This window comes from Ursus americanus, chromosome 1, assembly GCF_024610735.1.
Source record: "Ursus americanus isolate L20-20 chromosome 1, mUrsAme1.1.p, whole genome shotgun sequence".
Lineage (NCBI taxonomy): Eukaryota > Metazoa > Chordata > Mammalia > Carnivora > Ursidae > Ursus > Ursus americanus.
This window is the reverse complement of record NC_142127.1, coordinates 17,332,030-17,349,458: the sequence shown is the minus strand read 5'-3', so window position 1 is coordinate 17,349,458 and position 17,429 is coordinate 17,332,030. Positions and strand designations below refer to the sequence as shown.

The window sequence follows — 17,429 nt, the reverse complement described above, 5'->3', positions numbered from 1 at the left end:
CCCCAAGAGCATACGACTCTTGATCTCAGGGTCCTGAGTTCAAGCCCCACATGGAGTGTAGAGATTACTTAAATAAATAAAACTTAAAAAAAAAAAGTTTCCCAACCAACAGTCTCCACCTGGGTAAACTATTTCAAACACACCTCTAATATTTGAAAAGCCAGAACAGCATGACATAATAGAAATCATGATACTGCAGGAGTCAGGAGACCAGGACCCTATGTATAAACACTTAACCTCCCAGAACCTCGGATTCTAAGTATAAAATAAGGGCTTAGAGTAAGTGATGTCTAAATTCCTTTCCCAGGGTGATGTGGTGTGCTGCTCAAATCCTTTTTCAGGAATAAAGGGCCTTTTCTTCCAGCTTCTGAAAGTGCTGCCTACAGACAGCTCAGGGCTGTCAGCCCCTATGGAGAGATAGGAAGACTGCCTCAGCTGAAAAAAGCCACCTCCCTCCAGGTTCTGCTTCCTTTCCAGGACAGCCCACTTCCAATGACTGATTGACATGGAGGTATAAAGGCCCTTCTCTTTTGTTCTCCTGTACCCCAACTTGGGACAATTCTGAAGGTTTAGCTTTAGAGCTCCTTGTAGGGTCAGCTACAGAAACATCATAGCTCAACATTGCCCTCCATTCTGTCCAGCTTTGTTCTCCTTCCACTGGTGCACATTGTCACAGCATTTCTGATAAACCTCCTGCATGCTAATTTCTGTCTCAGAGTCTGATTCTCAGGGACCCTTACCTGGCATACTTCTGGTTCTCACATTCTAATTCTAATATTGTCCACAAATAAGTTTGAATATGGCTGATATTTCAAATGATGGGTACTTCATGTGTCATTAAAAATGTACTTTCAAACTCAGTGTTCCACTATCAGATTCCCATTCTCTGCTCCTTAACCCCAGTGCCTACTCAGACTATCCCTCTAGTCTGTGCAAGCTTCCGAGCTGGTTGGGTTTGAGGTTCAGAGTTGTTAGAAATGACCCAGATGCTGTCACCAGGAAGCACTTTCTATTACTGCTCCAATGTTCGTATTTCAAGGTTCTGAAGGGAGCTCCATGGGAGGCCCTGCTATAACCATTTCTCTCCCAGACCTGCTGGTCCTCCCAGCTTGGCTGCTTTTAAGCCTTGATGCCTGTATTATCTTTCTCATCTCTCTGAGACAACTTCACTATTTCACTTGCCTCTGCCTACCATGTCACTTATCCAATTCATTTCCCAACGCCCTGAATTCTGTCTCCAGAGTAGATCGTGCAGTGGTCCCCTCCTCCACGTCCCACTGCCCCAGTCTGGCCTAAGCCCCCTCCTCTCTTGCCCGAATGACTGTGTCAGCCTCCAGCCTGATCTCCTGCTTTCACTTTTGTTCCCAGTATTTACAGAAGAGCCAGAATCAACTTTTTAAAATTTAAACTTAAATTAAAAAAAAAATTTTTTAAAGTAGGCTCCACACCCAGTGTGGTGTCCAATGTGGGGCTTGAACTCACAACCCTGAGATCAAGACCTGAGCTGAGATCAAGTGTTGATGCTTAACAGACTGAGCCACCAGGTGTCCCCAGAGTCAACTTTTAAAACCTTTAATCAGATTTGGCCACTGTCCATTTAAAACTCTTGAATGGACTCAATGGGAAGAAATCAGAGAGGGAGACAAACCATGAGACACTCTGGACTCTGGGAAACAAACTGAGGGTTACAGAAAGGAGGGGAGTGGGGTGATGAGGTAACCAGGTGATGGGTATTAAGGAGGGCACATGTTGTGATGAGCACTGGGTGTTATACACAACTAATGAATTGTTGAACACTACATCAAAAACTAATGATGTACTATATGTTGGCTAACTGAACATAATCATCACCATCATCATCATCCCCCAAAACAAAAACCTCTTGAATGGAATCCCATTGCCCCAAAGGCACAATCCAGACTCCTTAACCCGGCCTGCAAAACCCTTCAGGCTCTAACCCCTGCCTGCCTCTACAATTTCATCACATACATACCTACACCTTTATAAATAGGCTTTTTGTTAGCTCTTTTCTGAGTAGTCTAAATTGACTTCTCACACCTAAATTAGTGTGCCATTTGTTTTCTGTTTGAGGCTGATTGATTTAACTAAAAAAAATACACAAAAACATGTTACATAATACTATGTGTTTCTATAGGCACATGTATATATAAATAAAATAATGGGGAAAGGTCTGGAAAGATACCCACCAAACTGTTAGTAGAAATTACTTTTTTTAAAAAAAGATTGTATTTTTAGGTAATATCTATACACATTGTGGGGCCTCAAACTCATGACCCTGAGATCAAGAGTTGCATGCTCTATAAACTGAGCCAGCCAGGTACCTGGATAGGAATTACTTTTGAGGATAGGGAATGCTGATCCAAGGGAATTAACTATAGCTTTATCTCCAAAAGCCTAAATTTAAAAAGGAAAATTTATTCAAATATTACTTATGTAATGAAAAATTAAACTTAAAAATACAAACATGAAATGAGGGCATTGGATGAGGGTTTTAGTCAGTATTGGCCATGATACCACATTAAGAAATGTATTTTCCATTGTGACACACTACACCCCAATATATCTATTTATACAGATACAAACTGAGACAAAAGTTCTATGAAACAATATTTACTCTTACCATGAATGCATTCTGCTGTTCTCTTTTGTAATCTATTTAATTTTTTAGGCTGCTGTAATCCACTGCATTGATACCATGGCTCACTGTTGCATTGCAGCCCTAATTTTCAAACACTGACTAGGTAATCACTAGTTCTACAGTTCTGAGATTCTTTCATGAAAATTGCCTGGGCTTTCCACCTCCTCTGAAGTCCCTCACTACTTTTTGTCTCTTTTGCTCAGTTAGCACAAAATTATTGCTATCTGTGTGTTCTTTATCCATTTGGGTGTCTTCCTGGCTCCCCAGAGATGGAGTGTGAAATAATAGAAAAAATATATATATATATCGGTCTCTGCCCGTGATTCCTGGCTCCTAAAACCCTTGTAATTTCCTAAGTGATAAGAACACTAGGAGCATCTCTCCTTTTTTCTTCCAAATTTTTATTTAAATTCTAGTTAGTTAACATATAGTGTAATATTGGTTTCAGGAGTAGAATTTAGTGATTCATCACTTACATACAACACCCAGTGCTCCTCATAACAAGTGCCCTCCTCAATACCCATCACTCATTTAGTCCATCCTCCACCCACCTTCCTCCATCAACCCTCAGTTTGTTCTCTGTTATTAAGAATCTCCTATGGGTTGCCTCCCCCTCTTGCCTCTTTTCCCCCCTTCCCACATGTTCGTCTGTTTTGTTTTCTAAATTCCACATATGAGTGAAACCATCTGGTATTTGTCTTTCTCTGACTCATTTTGCTCAGCATAATACACTCTAGCTCCATCCATGTCGTTGCAAATGGCAAGATTTCATTCTTTTTGATGGCTGAGTCATATTCCATTGTGTATGTATACCACATCTTCTTTATCCATTCATCGGTCAATGGACATTTGGGCTCTCCCCATAGTTTAGTAATGGTGCTATAAACATCGTGGTGCATGTACCCCTTCAAATCTGTATTTTTGTATCCTTTGGGTAAATACCCAGTAGTGCAATTGCTGGATTATAGGGTAGTTCTATTTTTAACTTTTTGAGGAACCTCCATACTGTTTTCTAGAGTTACTGCCCCAGTTTGCATTCCCACCAGCAGTGCAAGAGGATTCCCCTTTCTCTGCCTCCTCTCCAACATCCGTTGTTTCCTGTGTTGTTAATTTTAGCCATCCTGACAGGTGTGAGGTGGTATCTCATTGTAGTTTTGATTTGCATTTCCCTGATGATGAGTGATATTGAGCATCTTTTCATGTGTCTACCATCTGGATGTCTTTGTGAAAATGTTTCTTCATGTCTTCTGCCCATTTCTTAACTGGATTATTTGTTTTTTTGGGGTGTTGAGTTTGATAAGATCTTTATAGATTTTGGATACTAACTCTTTATCAGATATGTCATTTGCAAATATCTCCTCTCATTCCGTAGGCTGCCTTTTAGTTTTGTTGATTGTTTCCTTCACTGTGCAAAAGCTTTTTATCTTGATGAAGCCCCAATAGTTCATTTTTGCTTTTCTTTCCCTTGCCTCTGGCAACGTGTCACGTAAGAAGTTGCTACAGCGAGGTCAAAGAGGTTGCTGCCTGTGTTCTCCTCTAGGGTTTTGTTGGATTCCTGTCTTAAATTTAGGTCTTTCATCCATTTTGAATTTATTTTTGTGTATGGTGTAAAAAAAATGGTCCAATTTCATTGTTCTGCATGTGGCTGTCCAGTTTTTCCAACTCTATTTGTTGGAAAGACTGTCTTTTTCCATTAGATATTCTTTCCTGCTTTGTCAAAGATTAGTTGACCATAGAGTTGTGGGGTCCATTTCTGGGTTTTCTGTTCTGTTCCATTGCTTTATGTGTCTGTTTTTGTGCCAGTGACATACTGTCTTGATGACTACAGGTTTGTAGTATAGCTTGAAGTCTGGAATTGTGAGCCTCCCGCTTTGCTTTTCTTTTTCAGGATTGTTTTGACTATTTGGGTCCTTTGGTGGTTCCATACAAATTTGAGGATTGTTTGTTCTATTGTTATTCTGTGAAAAATGCTGATGGTACTTTGATAGGGATTACATTAAATGTGTAGTTTGCTTTGGGTAGTATAGACATTTTAACAGTGTTTGTTATTCCTATCCATGAGCATGGAATTTTTTCCTATTTCTTTGTGTCTTCTTCAATTTCTTTCATAAGTGTTCTATAGTTTTCAGCATACAGATCTTTTACCTCTTTGGTTAGGTTTATTCCTAGGTATCTTATTGTTATTGGTGTAATTGTAAATGGGATCGATTCCTTGATTTATTTATCTGCTGCTTCATGATTGGTGTATAGAAATGCAACAGATTTCTGCACATGGATTTTATATCCTGGGACTTTGCTTTATTCATGTATTAGTTCTAGCAATTTTTTGGTGGAGTCTTTTGGGTTTTTTATGTAGAGTATCATATTGTCTGCAAATAGCAAAAGTTTGACTTCTTCCTTGCCTATTTAGAAGCCTTTTATTTCTTTTTGTTGTCTGATTGCTGTGGCCAAGACTTCTAGTACTATGTTAAATGGTCATGTGAGGGTGGACATCCCTGTCTTGTTCCTGAACATAGAGGAAAAGCTCTCAGTTTTTCCCCATTGAGAATATTAGCTGTGGGTCTTTTGTATATGGCTTTTATGATGTTGAAGTGTGTTCCATCTCTACTTACTTTGTTGAGGGTTACTAGGAGCATCTCTTATTTTAATATTTGGTCTTTAATCCTCTGACATCTACATACAGATAAAACCCTTGTAAATTGCTAAGTGGGTAAGAGTACTAGGAGCATCTTTTGTTCTATAGACATGACTCTGAGTAGACTCCTGAATGGCTCCTGGATGGGGTCTGGTCATCAGAAGGACCAAGCCATGACTAGAAGCTTGGAATTTTCGGTCCCCCACCACTTTTCCAGGGAGGGGAGGAGGGCTAGAAATGGAGTTAATAATCGAACATGCCTACATGAGAAAGCCTCCATAAAAATACCAATAGCATGGGGTTCTGGGAGCTTCCAGGATGGAGAACACTTCCACACTGGGAGAATGATGCACCCCAACTCCATGGGGTTGGAAGGTTCTGTGCTTGGGACACAGGTGAAAAACTGGGTAGGTTTTTCTTTCTGGGGGAAATCATTCTGAGAGCAACAACCTGATGAGATCACACAGAATAGTGTGTGCAAAATGCTAATCAGATAGAAATGATGTGTATGTGTATATGCATGCACAGACACATATTTATGTGCACGGGTGTGTGTGTCTGTATTTGTATCACCAAGGGCCTGAAAAACACTCATTGGATGTTTCTAGATGCTTCTGACCCATGGATTTGAAAAAGACCCTGTGTCTACCCTCCGAAATGCTCCTAGGTATTCTTTCCCCACCCCAAGCAGCTCCTACACTGCTTGCTACCTATGCTTTAATCAATACTCAACCAAGGACAAATGGTGTTTTTTAGTTTGGAACAAAGCTCTCCTGTGGCAAACAAATACCCCTCAATTCATTCCAAGAGCTTTGAAAAATCAAAGGTTAAAAAGAGAAACAAATGGGCAGACCAGAGAAATGTTTTGGAAAGATTTTTCAGAGGACAGGAATATGTGAGGTAAATCAGTCCTGGGGGCCACAAAATATTTGTTCAAAGGAATGTAGGATAACAAAAAGAAATTTCAGCCCCCAAATACTGGATTTTCTCATTGCTAACTTAATTTCCATATTTATATGTATTTGCATGTTGTTTTTCCAGTGATTGTAATCCCTGACCATTATAATTATGAAAAATACAGATCCGGTTCTATTGTGTTTTCATTTGTTTTGTTTTTGAGAGAAAGGGAAAGAGAGTGTCACTGTTGTGTTCTATTAAATTCTGTCCAATTTTGCTGGAAACATATAGGTAGTAGATATGAAATATTTTCATTCCTGTTTTCTTTTGGAGATTTACTGTTTATGCAATCTCTTGACATGAAAACAAAATGAAATGAAAGCTATTCACATCCAGTGTCAAGTTTACAAATGAGACCTAAAAACCGATCACAGGCTACCCATTCCTGCGGACTTCCTAATGGTCTTGTAATCAGCTCCACTCAGAATGTTCTCTCCCTTGGGGAGATTTAAGGCCAACTGACATCACCAGCTCCCAGGCTAGGAACTAGCACTTTTAATGGGAGGAGTACAGCACAGTGTCTAGACCAGCACTTAGTGGGCACTCTTTAAGGAAGGTGAGAACAAGCTGCCCCAGAGATTCTGATGTTCAAAACTATTTATTCTCCATTGCCTACAGGATCAAGTACGAAGGCCTAAATCTATCCTCTATGGCCCTGTCTGACGAAGCTTCTGCCCACCTCTCCAGCTTCTTACCTTGGCTCCCTAAACTCTACCTGTCTCTGTTTTTATACCACAGAGAAGTCAAGGTGGTCTTTTTAAACCATTAAGACCCTCCAGAGAATTTGTGTTGCACTGAGAATAAAATCCGGATTCCACAGCTGGGGACACTTCAGGTGTCCCCAGAGTCCCTCCATGATATGGCCCCTGCATACCTCACCAGCCGTATTTCCTACCATTTCCCCCTTTCACTACATCTCAGTCACATTCCCTTCCTTTCTGTTCCTCAAACATAACTCTTTCTTGGTTGGCTTTGCAACTGCTGTTCCTCATCCAGGGACACTTGTCCAGGCTTTTTCTTCCCATCTTAACCTTTGAGTTTAGCTGGCTCCCTGAGCAGCCAGCCCAGTGAATCTTCCCGTCACTCGCTACCACAGCGCTGTTTTTCATTCCATTCTCTATTGTGGTCACGTTTGTCTCTCCCTAGAATTTGAGCACCATGAAGGCAGCGAGTATCTCTGGTTCAGCAGCCTATTCCTGGTGTCGAGATTGGTGGGCCTGACATAAAATAGGTATCAATATAAATCAGTGAGTGAGTAAATGAATGTATGTGCCAGTGGTTCTCATACTTGAGTGAATGTGAGAATCACCAGAGGCTTGTCAAAACACAGATTGCTGGCCTGACCCTCAGAATTCCTGAGTTGGTAGGTCTGGGGTGAGACCCCCAAGTTTGCGTTTCTCCCAAGTTACCTCTGCACATGGTAACTGTGCCTCCCAGACCACGAGTCCTCCAGGGCCTGCCTCCAGGGTCTGTCTACATTTAGCTGGAGGCTCAGGAATGTGATCTGAACTCCATGAGAGTGTGAGATGCCTCTGAAAGTGAAGTCAGATCTGACTTCTGTGTAGCACTAGACTTCAGCTCACTCTCAGGCCTTGTTACTTGCAGAATGCTTTGCCCCAGGCCTTCCTCCTCTTGCTTTTCCTCTTACCAGACTCAACCTTTAATGAAAGTGGCTTTTCCTCCTCTTTGTCTCCAATGTTTAATTTCTCCAGCTTGTGCACAAACCTAAACTGTGCCATTTATTTGGTTGGCATTAATATACTGTAATACCTGTGGAAAGAGCCCAGGTCGCTTTCTTGAGGCAGAGCAATAAATGCTAAAATTGGTTCTAGGGCGGGGGAAAAAAAAAAGAAAAAAGAAAAAAAAAGATTTCTTAATGGCTTCTCAAATTGCAATTTTATCTTCTTAAATACTGCTCTTTGAAGTCACCCTCGTTTTTCCTAGTAATTTTGAGAAATTCAGTGCTGCTCCCTTGCCTACTACAAAGTCAGTAAGAGGACATGAGTTGAGCTCCCAGGAGGCCCGCCTGTAAGAACATCTCAGGCTCAGAATGTCCCTGGTTTAAGGCACATTCCCGCTTTGGGAGAAACTCACCTTGCTGTGGTGTTGGAGCTGCACCCAGCCTCCATAGCCGAATCTCTGCAGGGGAGAAGCACAGTTAGACTGGAGGAACAAAACAGGGAAGATTGCAATAAAGGGGCATCCCTGGGGCAAAGGATCTTGAGCTCGGTCCTACCAGGCATCACCCTCCCATTTTCTCCCCCCAACCCATACCCATGTATCACATACTCAATATTGATATTTAAATCAATTTACTTTTTTCCCTCAAATATATTTATTCTGGAGGAAAATGCTATATCATAGAAGTGTTCATTTTACCTAGGTTGCAATTTTCTTTAAGTTGGGTTTATTGAGGTATAATTTACATACAGTAAAGTTAGATCTTTGTAAGTGTATATTCTATGCAATCCCATGTTGCAATCAAAATAAATAGAGTCTTTCATTTCCCTGAAAAATAATCTTATGCTCCTTTACAGTCAACACTTGAGTCACCCTTGTCCTCAGCCCCTATAGCCACTGGTCTGATTTCTCTATTTATAAGTCTGACTTTTCCAGAATGTTGTTTAAGTTAAATCATACATTATGCATACTTTGTTAGTGGATTTTTTTTCATTCAGTAATGCATTTGAGATCCATCCATGTTGTTGCATGTGTCACTAGTTCGCTCCTTTTTTACTGATGAGCAGTATTCCATTCTAGGGTTATACCACAGTTTGTTTATTCATTCATCACCTGGTGGACATTTTGCTTTTCTGCTTATCTGCTATTATAAATAAAGTTGCCATAAACATTTGAAGACAGTTCTTTGTGTGGAAATATGTTTTAATTTTTCTTGGGTTAATATCCAGGAGCAGAATTGCCTCATGAGAAACTGCCACTTAGAAACTGTGGCTACAGTGGCTGTAGCAGTCTGCATGCCCAGCAACAGAGTATGAGAGTTCCAGTTGCTCCACACCTTCACCTGCATGTAGTATTATCAGTTTTCTTAATTTAGCCATTTCAGTAGGTGTGTAGTGCTATATCATTGTGGTTTTTATTTGTATTTCTCTAATAACTAGAATAGCTTTTCACGTACTTATTTGCCATGTTTTCTTTGGTGAAGTATCTGTGAAAATTTTTTGCCCAGTTTTTTTTTTTTTTTATTGGGTTATTTGTCTTCTTATGACTGAGTTTTGAGAGTTGTTTATGTGTTCTGGATCAGATATCCGACACTAGGTTGCAATTTTTAAATGAGGTTTAACATGAAAAAATCCTGTTGATGTACCACCTACAATCATTTCACAGACCACCAGGAGTACATGGACTCTAAGGCCTACTCTTTAGGAGATACCATCTTAGAACACTAACACTGCTCTTCAAACCATGGGTTGCAATCCATTAGTAGATCATGAAATCAGTTTAGTGGATAGTGACCCAGACATTCTAAAAATCAAAATAGTGTATAGTGGAGGCTGCCAGTGTCCCACCCATCCTCCCTCACCTTAACACTCCTATGCACACCAGCCCTCCTTCACCTGCCAGCCCCCGCATTTCTTTGACAAGGTCTTCCCTATTGCTACTAAAGCCAGCTTTGATAAGGTCTTTCTAGAATGTCCTTCTAGAAGGTCAGAAGTTCCAGGAAATTAGTGCCCCCATTCCTGGCCCTCTGCCTCCAAATCCCTCAACCAGTGACTGAGGGTGTCTGTATATAAGTACACTGGTTTCCCCATCCCTTGGGCATGATGAGTCTGAGATGATGGCTGCCTTGCTTTCCCTGTCTCATTTCTCCTCTCTACTGATATTTCCTGGTATCACCTCCAAAGTAAACTACTTTCATTTGAATCTTTGTTTTAGGGTCTGCTTCTTAGAAAACCCAAGGTAAAAGAGTGAAGGAATGGAATGGAATGGAATGGAATGGAATGGAATGGAATGGAATGGAATGGAATGGAATGGAATGGAGTAGAGTGAAGTAGAATAGAACAGAGTAGAATAGAATAATATATTAGAATGTTTCCCTTGTGGTATTAGTTTCATTAGACTTTTCCATTATATATATGAATGTTCTTGAGTCGTAATATAAAATATATTTCTTCTTGAGGTCATTAATTAAAAATTTTCAAAGACTGCTTAAGAACACAGGTATATATGACTCATGTAACTATAGGTTTTACAATCTCATTTTGTTCATTCATTGTTCAAACCCTCATGGAATCCCACCCCTGACCAGCTTACTAGGGCAGAGAAGATAAAAGTGAAGGACACTTCCAGCCTGTGTGGAGCACATTCTTGAACATGTGGGGCTGGGCTAGCAAGTACTGAAGGGTAATGGTGTGTGAGACATGCTGTGGTAGAGTAACACCCAAGCTCTCTGCTAGCCTGGAGGAGGGTACTGACCACCAACTTGAGTCAGATAGTATCTAGGGAAGGAGGTTGCAAAGATGGTCTGGGGTCAGATTGGTGAGGAACTTCCAATTTTCAGTGTTTCCAGGCTTCAGAACAGTGACTGTCACAGTGTGATGGAAGAAGAGAAGCTGTGGGGGCTGGAAACATTGATGTGAAGAGCTCATCAACAGCTCTTGTCAGTAGTGATAGGGTAGGAAAGCTGAACATCAGCTCAACTTCTTCCTTCTTGTAGTTGGATGAAACCAGCTAACAGTGGTTGGCTTTCATGTCATATTACAGGGAAGTTGTCTTGAGGGAGTCAGATCTTGGCACGTTCCTCTTCCTAGCTGCCCTCTCACCTCCCGACTGAGAGGAGAGGTCTGGGCCTGCAGCACAGAGGTGTTTGTATGTCTCTGCGTCTGTGACCAGGGCCTGCCCCAAGAGATTTAAGATTTGGTAAATTCTGTACCAGCCTTATTCTACCTTGGCATAAGGTCTGTTCTTGAGTTCTAGCTCCAAATAATCATATTAGCTCTGGAAATCTACCTGCCCCCTTCCTAAATGACAGAGGACCTGGAGTAGTAGGCTGGGTATGCAAAGGAAACTGTCCACCAGGGGGCCTAGCTTCTCTTCTTTGTACCGAGTTTCTCTTTTGCCCTTCTCCTACCCCGCCACTCCACTCTTCTCCTTTCATGCATTTAATACCCTGTGCTCCCACCCCCGCCCCCTCAGACCTTCTCCTGGATAAAGCTGCTGAGAGATTTATATTGGTGAAGGAGGTGGTATATGTCCTCAACCAGTTACATTTTAGAGTAAATAAACTTTCTCTTGAATTGGAAAGTTGCCATTGAATCTTACTTTACTGTAGAAGAAAAGGTTTTGTTTCCTTGTTTTCTTCTCTCCTTCTTTTCTTCTTTCTTTCTCTATTCCTTCTTTCCTCACTGTCTTTCTTACTTCTTAATTTGCTAAGGAACTTTAACCCGTAAGTTAGCAGTTTAAAGATGTATTCCATTAGAAGAAGGGCAGAGAGGCAGAGGGAGGCAGAACAAAGGGATCTTGTCACACATGACAAACCACTTACAGGATCCTTGACTTTGTTGGAGTAACTTAGCATCTCAAAAGCACTGTTTCCTTATGTGTAAAATGAGGCTACATTTTGTGCTTCATATGTACCTGTGACATAGGGTTTTACGGGAATTAATTGAGATAAAATTCATAGAAAGCTATTGATACCAGACCTGGTTTATAGAAAGGGCCTCATCAGTGCTAACAATGATCATGATGATGGTGACAGTGGCATTGGAGGTGGAGGAGGTAGTGACAAAGGTGGTGATTGTGATGTTTGTGGTGTTTGTAGGGATGGCAGTGGTGGTGGCAATGGTAGAGGTTGTGAGGTGGTAGTGGTGATGGTTGTGTTAGTGGGCTTCATGGCGGTGGTGGTAGCACACAGGGATGGCATTGGAAGTAGCACAGTGTGGCAGCCCATTTTATCCTTAGGTGGTGGAAGAAGGCATACCCTAGGATCAGACATTAAAGAGTGCTCTGAAGGAAGGAGCTCTTGTCACCCTGTGTTCCTCCTTCCTCTTTCTTGGAAAGCACAAAATTTGACCATTTTGTGTTTCTTCTAAGCCCCCTGCAAAGGCCTAATCTATTCAGGGCAACTGCTCCACGTCTGGGCTCTACATTGTTCTGCAGCTGTCATCCTAGGTTGAACCAAGCCTGGGATCTGAAATTTATGACCTTGAACGTAGTTTTGGTGAGAGCATATGCCAAGAGGCATTAACAGTCTGGAAATGTTTGACTGACAATGACCAGTGTTCCATAGGCATTTAAGGGCATGACAATAAAAAACAAACTAAAAAATTCAAGGGAATTCAGTTCTATATATAAGAGATATGTTTCTGAGATGGATTCATATGAATCAGAGGTAGATGAATTGAATGGCATTTTTAGTGTCTTGGGGACCTCACCCTTCATGAGGTGAATAAGGAACTTCCTGTGTGATGAAACCAGATATTTGTTTCTCAGAGGGGTTGCTTAAAAGTCAGGTTATGCCTGGAATTTTGTCTCCTAAAACCTGACAGTGATCAAGTGCAATTAAATCATTGCTAATGAAAAAAGAGGCAAATGTATTATTTATTAAGGCCAGAATTTTTCGACCCCATTTAAAACTAGAAGAATCTTTGCAAATCTTACTACTGGGGACATAGTAGGTAGTCCATAAATTCTTACTGAAAGAAAGAGCCAAGACCTTATTATCATCATTGTTGTTCTGAATAATCTCATTGTGGATCAACCTGAAACAGTGTTTACCATGGTTCCTTGGGCCACCATCCTCCTTTTGATGACAGCAGAGAGTGGGGGTCCTGATGCATCAGAAACATAATGTAATCAACTGCCCCCTGCATCTGCTGTCTTTCCACCTGAGATAGATCCCCCCCCCAAGGATCTTAACTGTAAGTCTGAGTAAAATCATTATTAGCAAGTGGAAATGAAAAGATTTCTCCAATCCCAGTCCTTTGTAATCATTAGTTAATTATCAACCCAGACATGTTGATTCTGCTTTTCTGTTTCTTCACTGCAGTAGGAGGTCAAGGTTATTGAGGTGTGTCCATTAATGTTTAATAGGGAAAGGCAGGTTAGAAAACAGATATTAGTTCTTCCAAAGGGGCTTCATCCTCTGAAACAAAATAGTACTGGCTTTTCCTTTTCATTCTTTTATTGGAAAGCTTGAAAAAATGGTGAGAAAAGATTGATGTTTTGAAATAATATTTTACCCCTTAAGAAACAATTTGAAGATAAAGGAAAAACTGCCATAATTACCGAACTATATGAACGCTAAGGACTCATGTCACTTTAATGCTCGCTTTACTCTGACTATATGGACTGGAAATGGGGAGAGAGGAAGAAGAATCACAGCACTATTTACATGTATGTTTATAATCTCTCTCCCAGTTTGAAAACACACAACTGTTTTTCGGCTGTTTTTTTTCATCACTGGCTTGCCTGTAATCAAATGAAAACTTTACCACATAACAGATCCACTCCCTGTTGATTGAAGTCAGGTTCCAGTGACTCTGTGATGAGGCCCTCAGTGGGTTTACATGAATGTGCAGAATTGGGGAACAGGCTGGTGTCGAGGGAGGCAATGGGGGACAGAGGGAAGCAGGGACATCCTCATAGCAATTATATGAGTTACCTGAGCCAGCTCTATCAAGATGGTTGTGGTGGTAATGCTGTAGAGGGGCCGCCACAGTCCCACATAGCTTGGGGATTAGAGGCTCATTTCTGAGTCTCAGGCACTCATTGGTCCAGCAAGATTAATAATATAAATCCTATTTGCAATTTACATGATTTTTATGTGAATCAAATGTATATATATATTGCTCCCTGGAAGTCTAAGGGTATAATTGTTATTATTACTATCATTATATCATCAACATTATTAAGTCTATCAGTTATCTGTTTGCAGCATATGAGACTACTAGATAGAACCCTGGTTTATTGGGACAAAATGCCCCTCCCCTCTTTTGAGGAGACAGCTAGAAGTTAAGAAGGAGAAGGGAGGGGGTGCCTGGGTGGCTCATTCAGTTAAGTGTCCCATTCTTGGTTTCAGCTCAGATTGCGAACTTAGATTGTGAGATCCAGCCCCTCATCAGGCTCCACATTCAGTGTGGAGTCTGCTTGGGACTCTCTCTCCCTCTCCCGCTACCCTTCCCCTGCCTCAAATAAATAAATAAATCTTAAAAAAAAAAATAAGAAGAAGGGGGATAAAGAGCCAGCAGAACATGTGCTTAGGAAGTCTCTAGGGCACACATTTATGGTTATAGCCTCCCTAAGCTCTGCATCTTTCAGCTTCCTAAGCAATTTTAAGAATTTCTTTAGGGCCCTGCATTGGGTGGGGTCACCTAGCAATTGTCAGCTCTTGGCGACAGCTTCTCTGCTCAAACTGGAGGCAGGCTTCAGGGTGGGAGGCAGATAATGGGAGGTGGGGTTGTGGCACAGGATACTAGGTAGAAAGTTTTCTCCCTTTAGCAAAGTGGAGGCACTTTTTAGGCTGCTCTGGGTCTTCATCACTAACTTTGTGAAGTGGTGTTTACACTTTAATAAAACATGATGAGGACAATAGCATTCAGAGCAGCAAGTTCCCATGTAGGCACTTAGACTCGTGGAGGGGTCAGTTGGTATGGCTAGTTTTTACTACCTGCTATAACAGGAAAGCCTTTCACAGATGGTTCAGCATCATATGTATTTTTCAGTCTACAATGTTTACTATCCACCTTACCTAAAGTACCAATGGACAAAGAAACAAGATTAACATTCTTCCAGGAGACAGTTATGAGAAGAAAATAGTTTCACTTACTTGCACAATAAACCATATTTTAATTAGAGTTTGTGTTAATTCATTTTTCCTCACTTGGGATAAAAAAGATGAAACATTATTAGTGGCATGAAAATACTAGAGAAGGCTGAAGATTGGGTAAAACCTGATACTTAGCCTGAATAAATCTCAAACCAATTATAAATTTCTTCATGTTCCCCACCTCCTTCTTTTAGTATTCATTTGAAAGCTCTTAATGACAAAAGGAAATTTCCTTCTTTTGAGAAACAGAGAAAGAGACACTCATTGTACAAAGGCTTCATGTCATTTTCTCTAGGGTTTTTTGATGTTCCTACTCTCTAGTTCATAACAAGGATTTACAGCTTAAAGAACATCAAAAGGAAAGGTTTCAGACAGTGTCCTAAAATAGACTTAAAAAAATTCCACAAAGCTATCTCTTGATGCTTCTAAAACTTATTTTAAACATTTTGGAAAGGAGATGTGTTTTAGAAGTCCTGGAAGCCTATCACATTCCATTTTTTTAATAGTCTTTTACTTGAAGCTGTAACTTTAAATTCTGTAGTTGGCACGTATCTTCCCGGCAGCTGAATATGTGATTTAAATGGAAGTAAAACTGCCTGACTTAAATTGTCCAGAAATTTTAAAGAATGCTTCATTTGAGGAGAAAAGGGGATTTTGAGAAGGCACTTACTTCTTTGATCAATGTTCTTTCAAAATAAATATAAAAGTAATTTTAAAAAACTGGGAAATCAGAGCTAGCAAATAATTTTAAATCACCCCTAGAGCAGAGAAACTTAACATCTAATTCCCCAAAGAAGAGATAGATCTGTAATAGAAGCAGTGAGAAACCCTGGAGAAGTTCCAGAAATAATTCAGCAGATTAATCACCATTACCTTTTTTAGATCTGGCCATTCTTTTGGTAGAATATGACTATGGATGTCAATTTTCATCTCCACAGGATCAGAGAAGCATGTAAAGAAAGATGTTTTGGTATCAAGAGATCTCCATAAAAACCAAGGAGTTAATTGATTTACATAGTCCCTTTACAGCTAGTTTCTGGCACCAGTCAGTAGGCTTACTCAGCTCGGTCTAGGTCCACTGGAACTGCCTTATTAAAGTTCAGAATTCTGTTTATTTGTCAACCTGGCTTTGGGTCAACAACTCTTTAGGAATTGGGACTCTGGGCACTAAATTAAAAAATAAGATAGAATAAAAGACTGTACTAAACCTCATGAGGTCAGATGTACTACTGGGTGCTTTTGAGTTACAGAAGGTCCAAAATTGGCTAATCTTTGCTTTTAAATATTTCATTTTCCCCCCAAGATATACCTAATAAAAAATCTGGGCCTCCTGGGTGGCACAGTTGGTTGACTGTCCAACTCTTGGATTCAGCTCAGGTAGTGATCTCATGGTCGTAGGATCGAGCCCCAGTGGGACTCTGCGCTTAGCCTGGGGTCTGCTTGATATTCTGTCTTCCTTTTTCTCTGCCCCTCCTGCTTGTGCTCTCTCTCTCTCTCTCTAAAATAAATAAATAGATCTTTAAAAAATATATGCATAGTAAAAAATCAAATAGTGCATGGTTAGAAATCAAATAGGACAGAGGGTTTTTAAAGAACAGTAGATCACCAACTCACCTTATCATTGGTTTCATTCCCCAGAAGCAGCCAATTTTAATGCTTTTGCTTTTTGTTCAGTTATTTACCTTGATATTTTTAAACAATATTGATCAATTGGCTTGTTCATGAAAATTTAGCATGTTGAAAAGTTATGGGGAAGTTTCACCTTTAGTTTTAAATCAGAGAAAGAGTCCATTCTTCATACATGTTATTTTTTCCATTGCCTTTTTCTTTCATTTGTTCATTCATGCATTTAATATTTATTGAGGTTGAATGAGGTAAAATAATGCATATGTTGTAATAGTTAATTGTACACAGCTTAAGTGCAGGGGAAAAAATAAAGTTACCTTCCACTAAGAGTTGTCAGAGCACTTTGGGGAGGTCTTCCACTGGAGCATTAAGTGGGGCTATTGGTCATGCCTCTAAAGAAGAGCCTAGAACAAAGCAGCCCTTTGTTATTCTGTTAACCCTTTTCTATTCCTGGAAAGCTTAAAATGTTCAAGGACCTGAGGTCCCTGGCACAGCCTTGAAACTGCTTTCGAATGATCCCTTCATCTCAGTGTCCACAGCACAGGGACTAAGTCATCAAAACAGCCTTCCTACTAGGCTTTTCAACTAGATTCTGGAAAAACTGTAACCAACATTCTTTTCAACTAGATTCTGGGTAAGTTATAACAAGTTAAACTAGATTCTGGGTAAATTATAACAAACATTCTTTAAATGCTGTCAGCTTGAAAGAAAATAGAGCAAATCCTCAAGATCATTTTTTAGAAGTTTAGCGAGCTAAAACTGAGTAA

At 40.3% G+C, this 17,429-nt stretch overlaps 1 protein-coding gene across 4 annotated transcripts in view; it reads right to left on the bottom strand.

Moving 5' to 3' along the window:
- The window catches only part of ACMSD (aminocarboxymuconate semialdehyde decarboxylase), a 70,488-nt gene extending 54,374 nt beyond the window's left edge, over positions 1–16,114 (bottom strand). For 3 of the 4 annotated variants that reach the window (XM_045783089.2, XM_045783104.2, XM_045783112.2), the window contains exons 1-2: positions 15,910–16,114; positions 8,346–8,390 (exon numbers count right to left, since the gene is read on the bottom strand). In XM_045783089.2, coding sequence (XP_045639045.2) covers positions 8,346–8,390; positions 15,910–15,966 — 102 coding nt within the window. In that variant the 5' untranslated portion in view covers positions 15,967–16,114. Of the gene's footprint in view, positions 1–8,021; positions 8,080–8,345; positions 8,391–15,909 lie in introns of all 4 variants that reach the window. The other variant, XM_045783097.2, reaches the window with a different exon arrangement.
- Between the last annotated feature and the right edge of the window lie 1,315 nt (positions 16,115–17,429).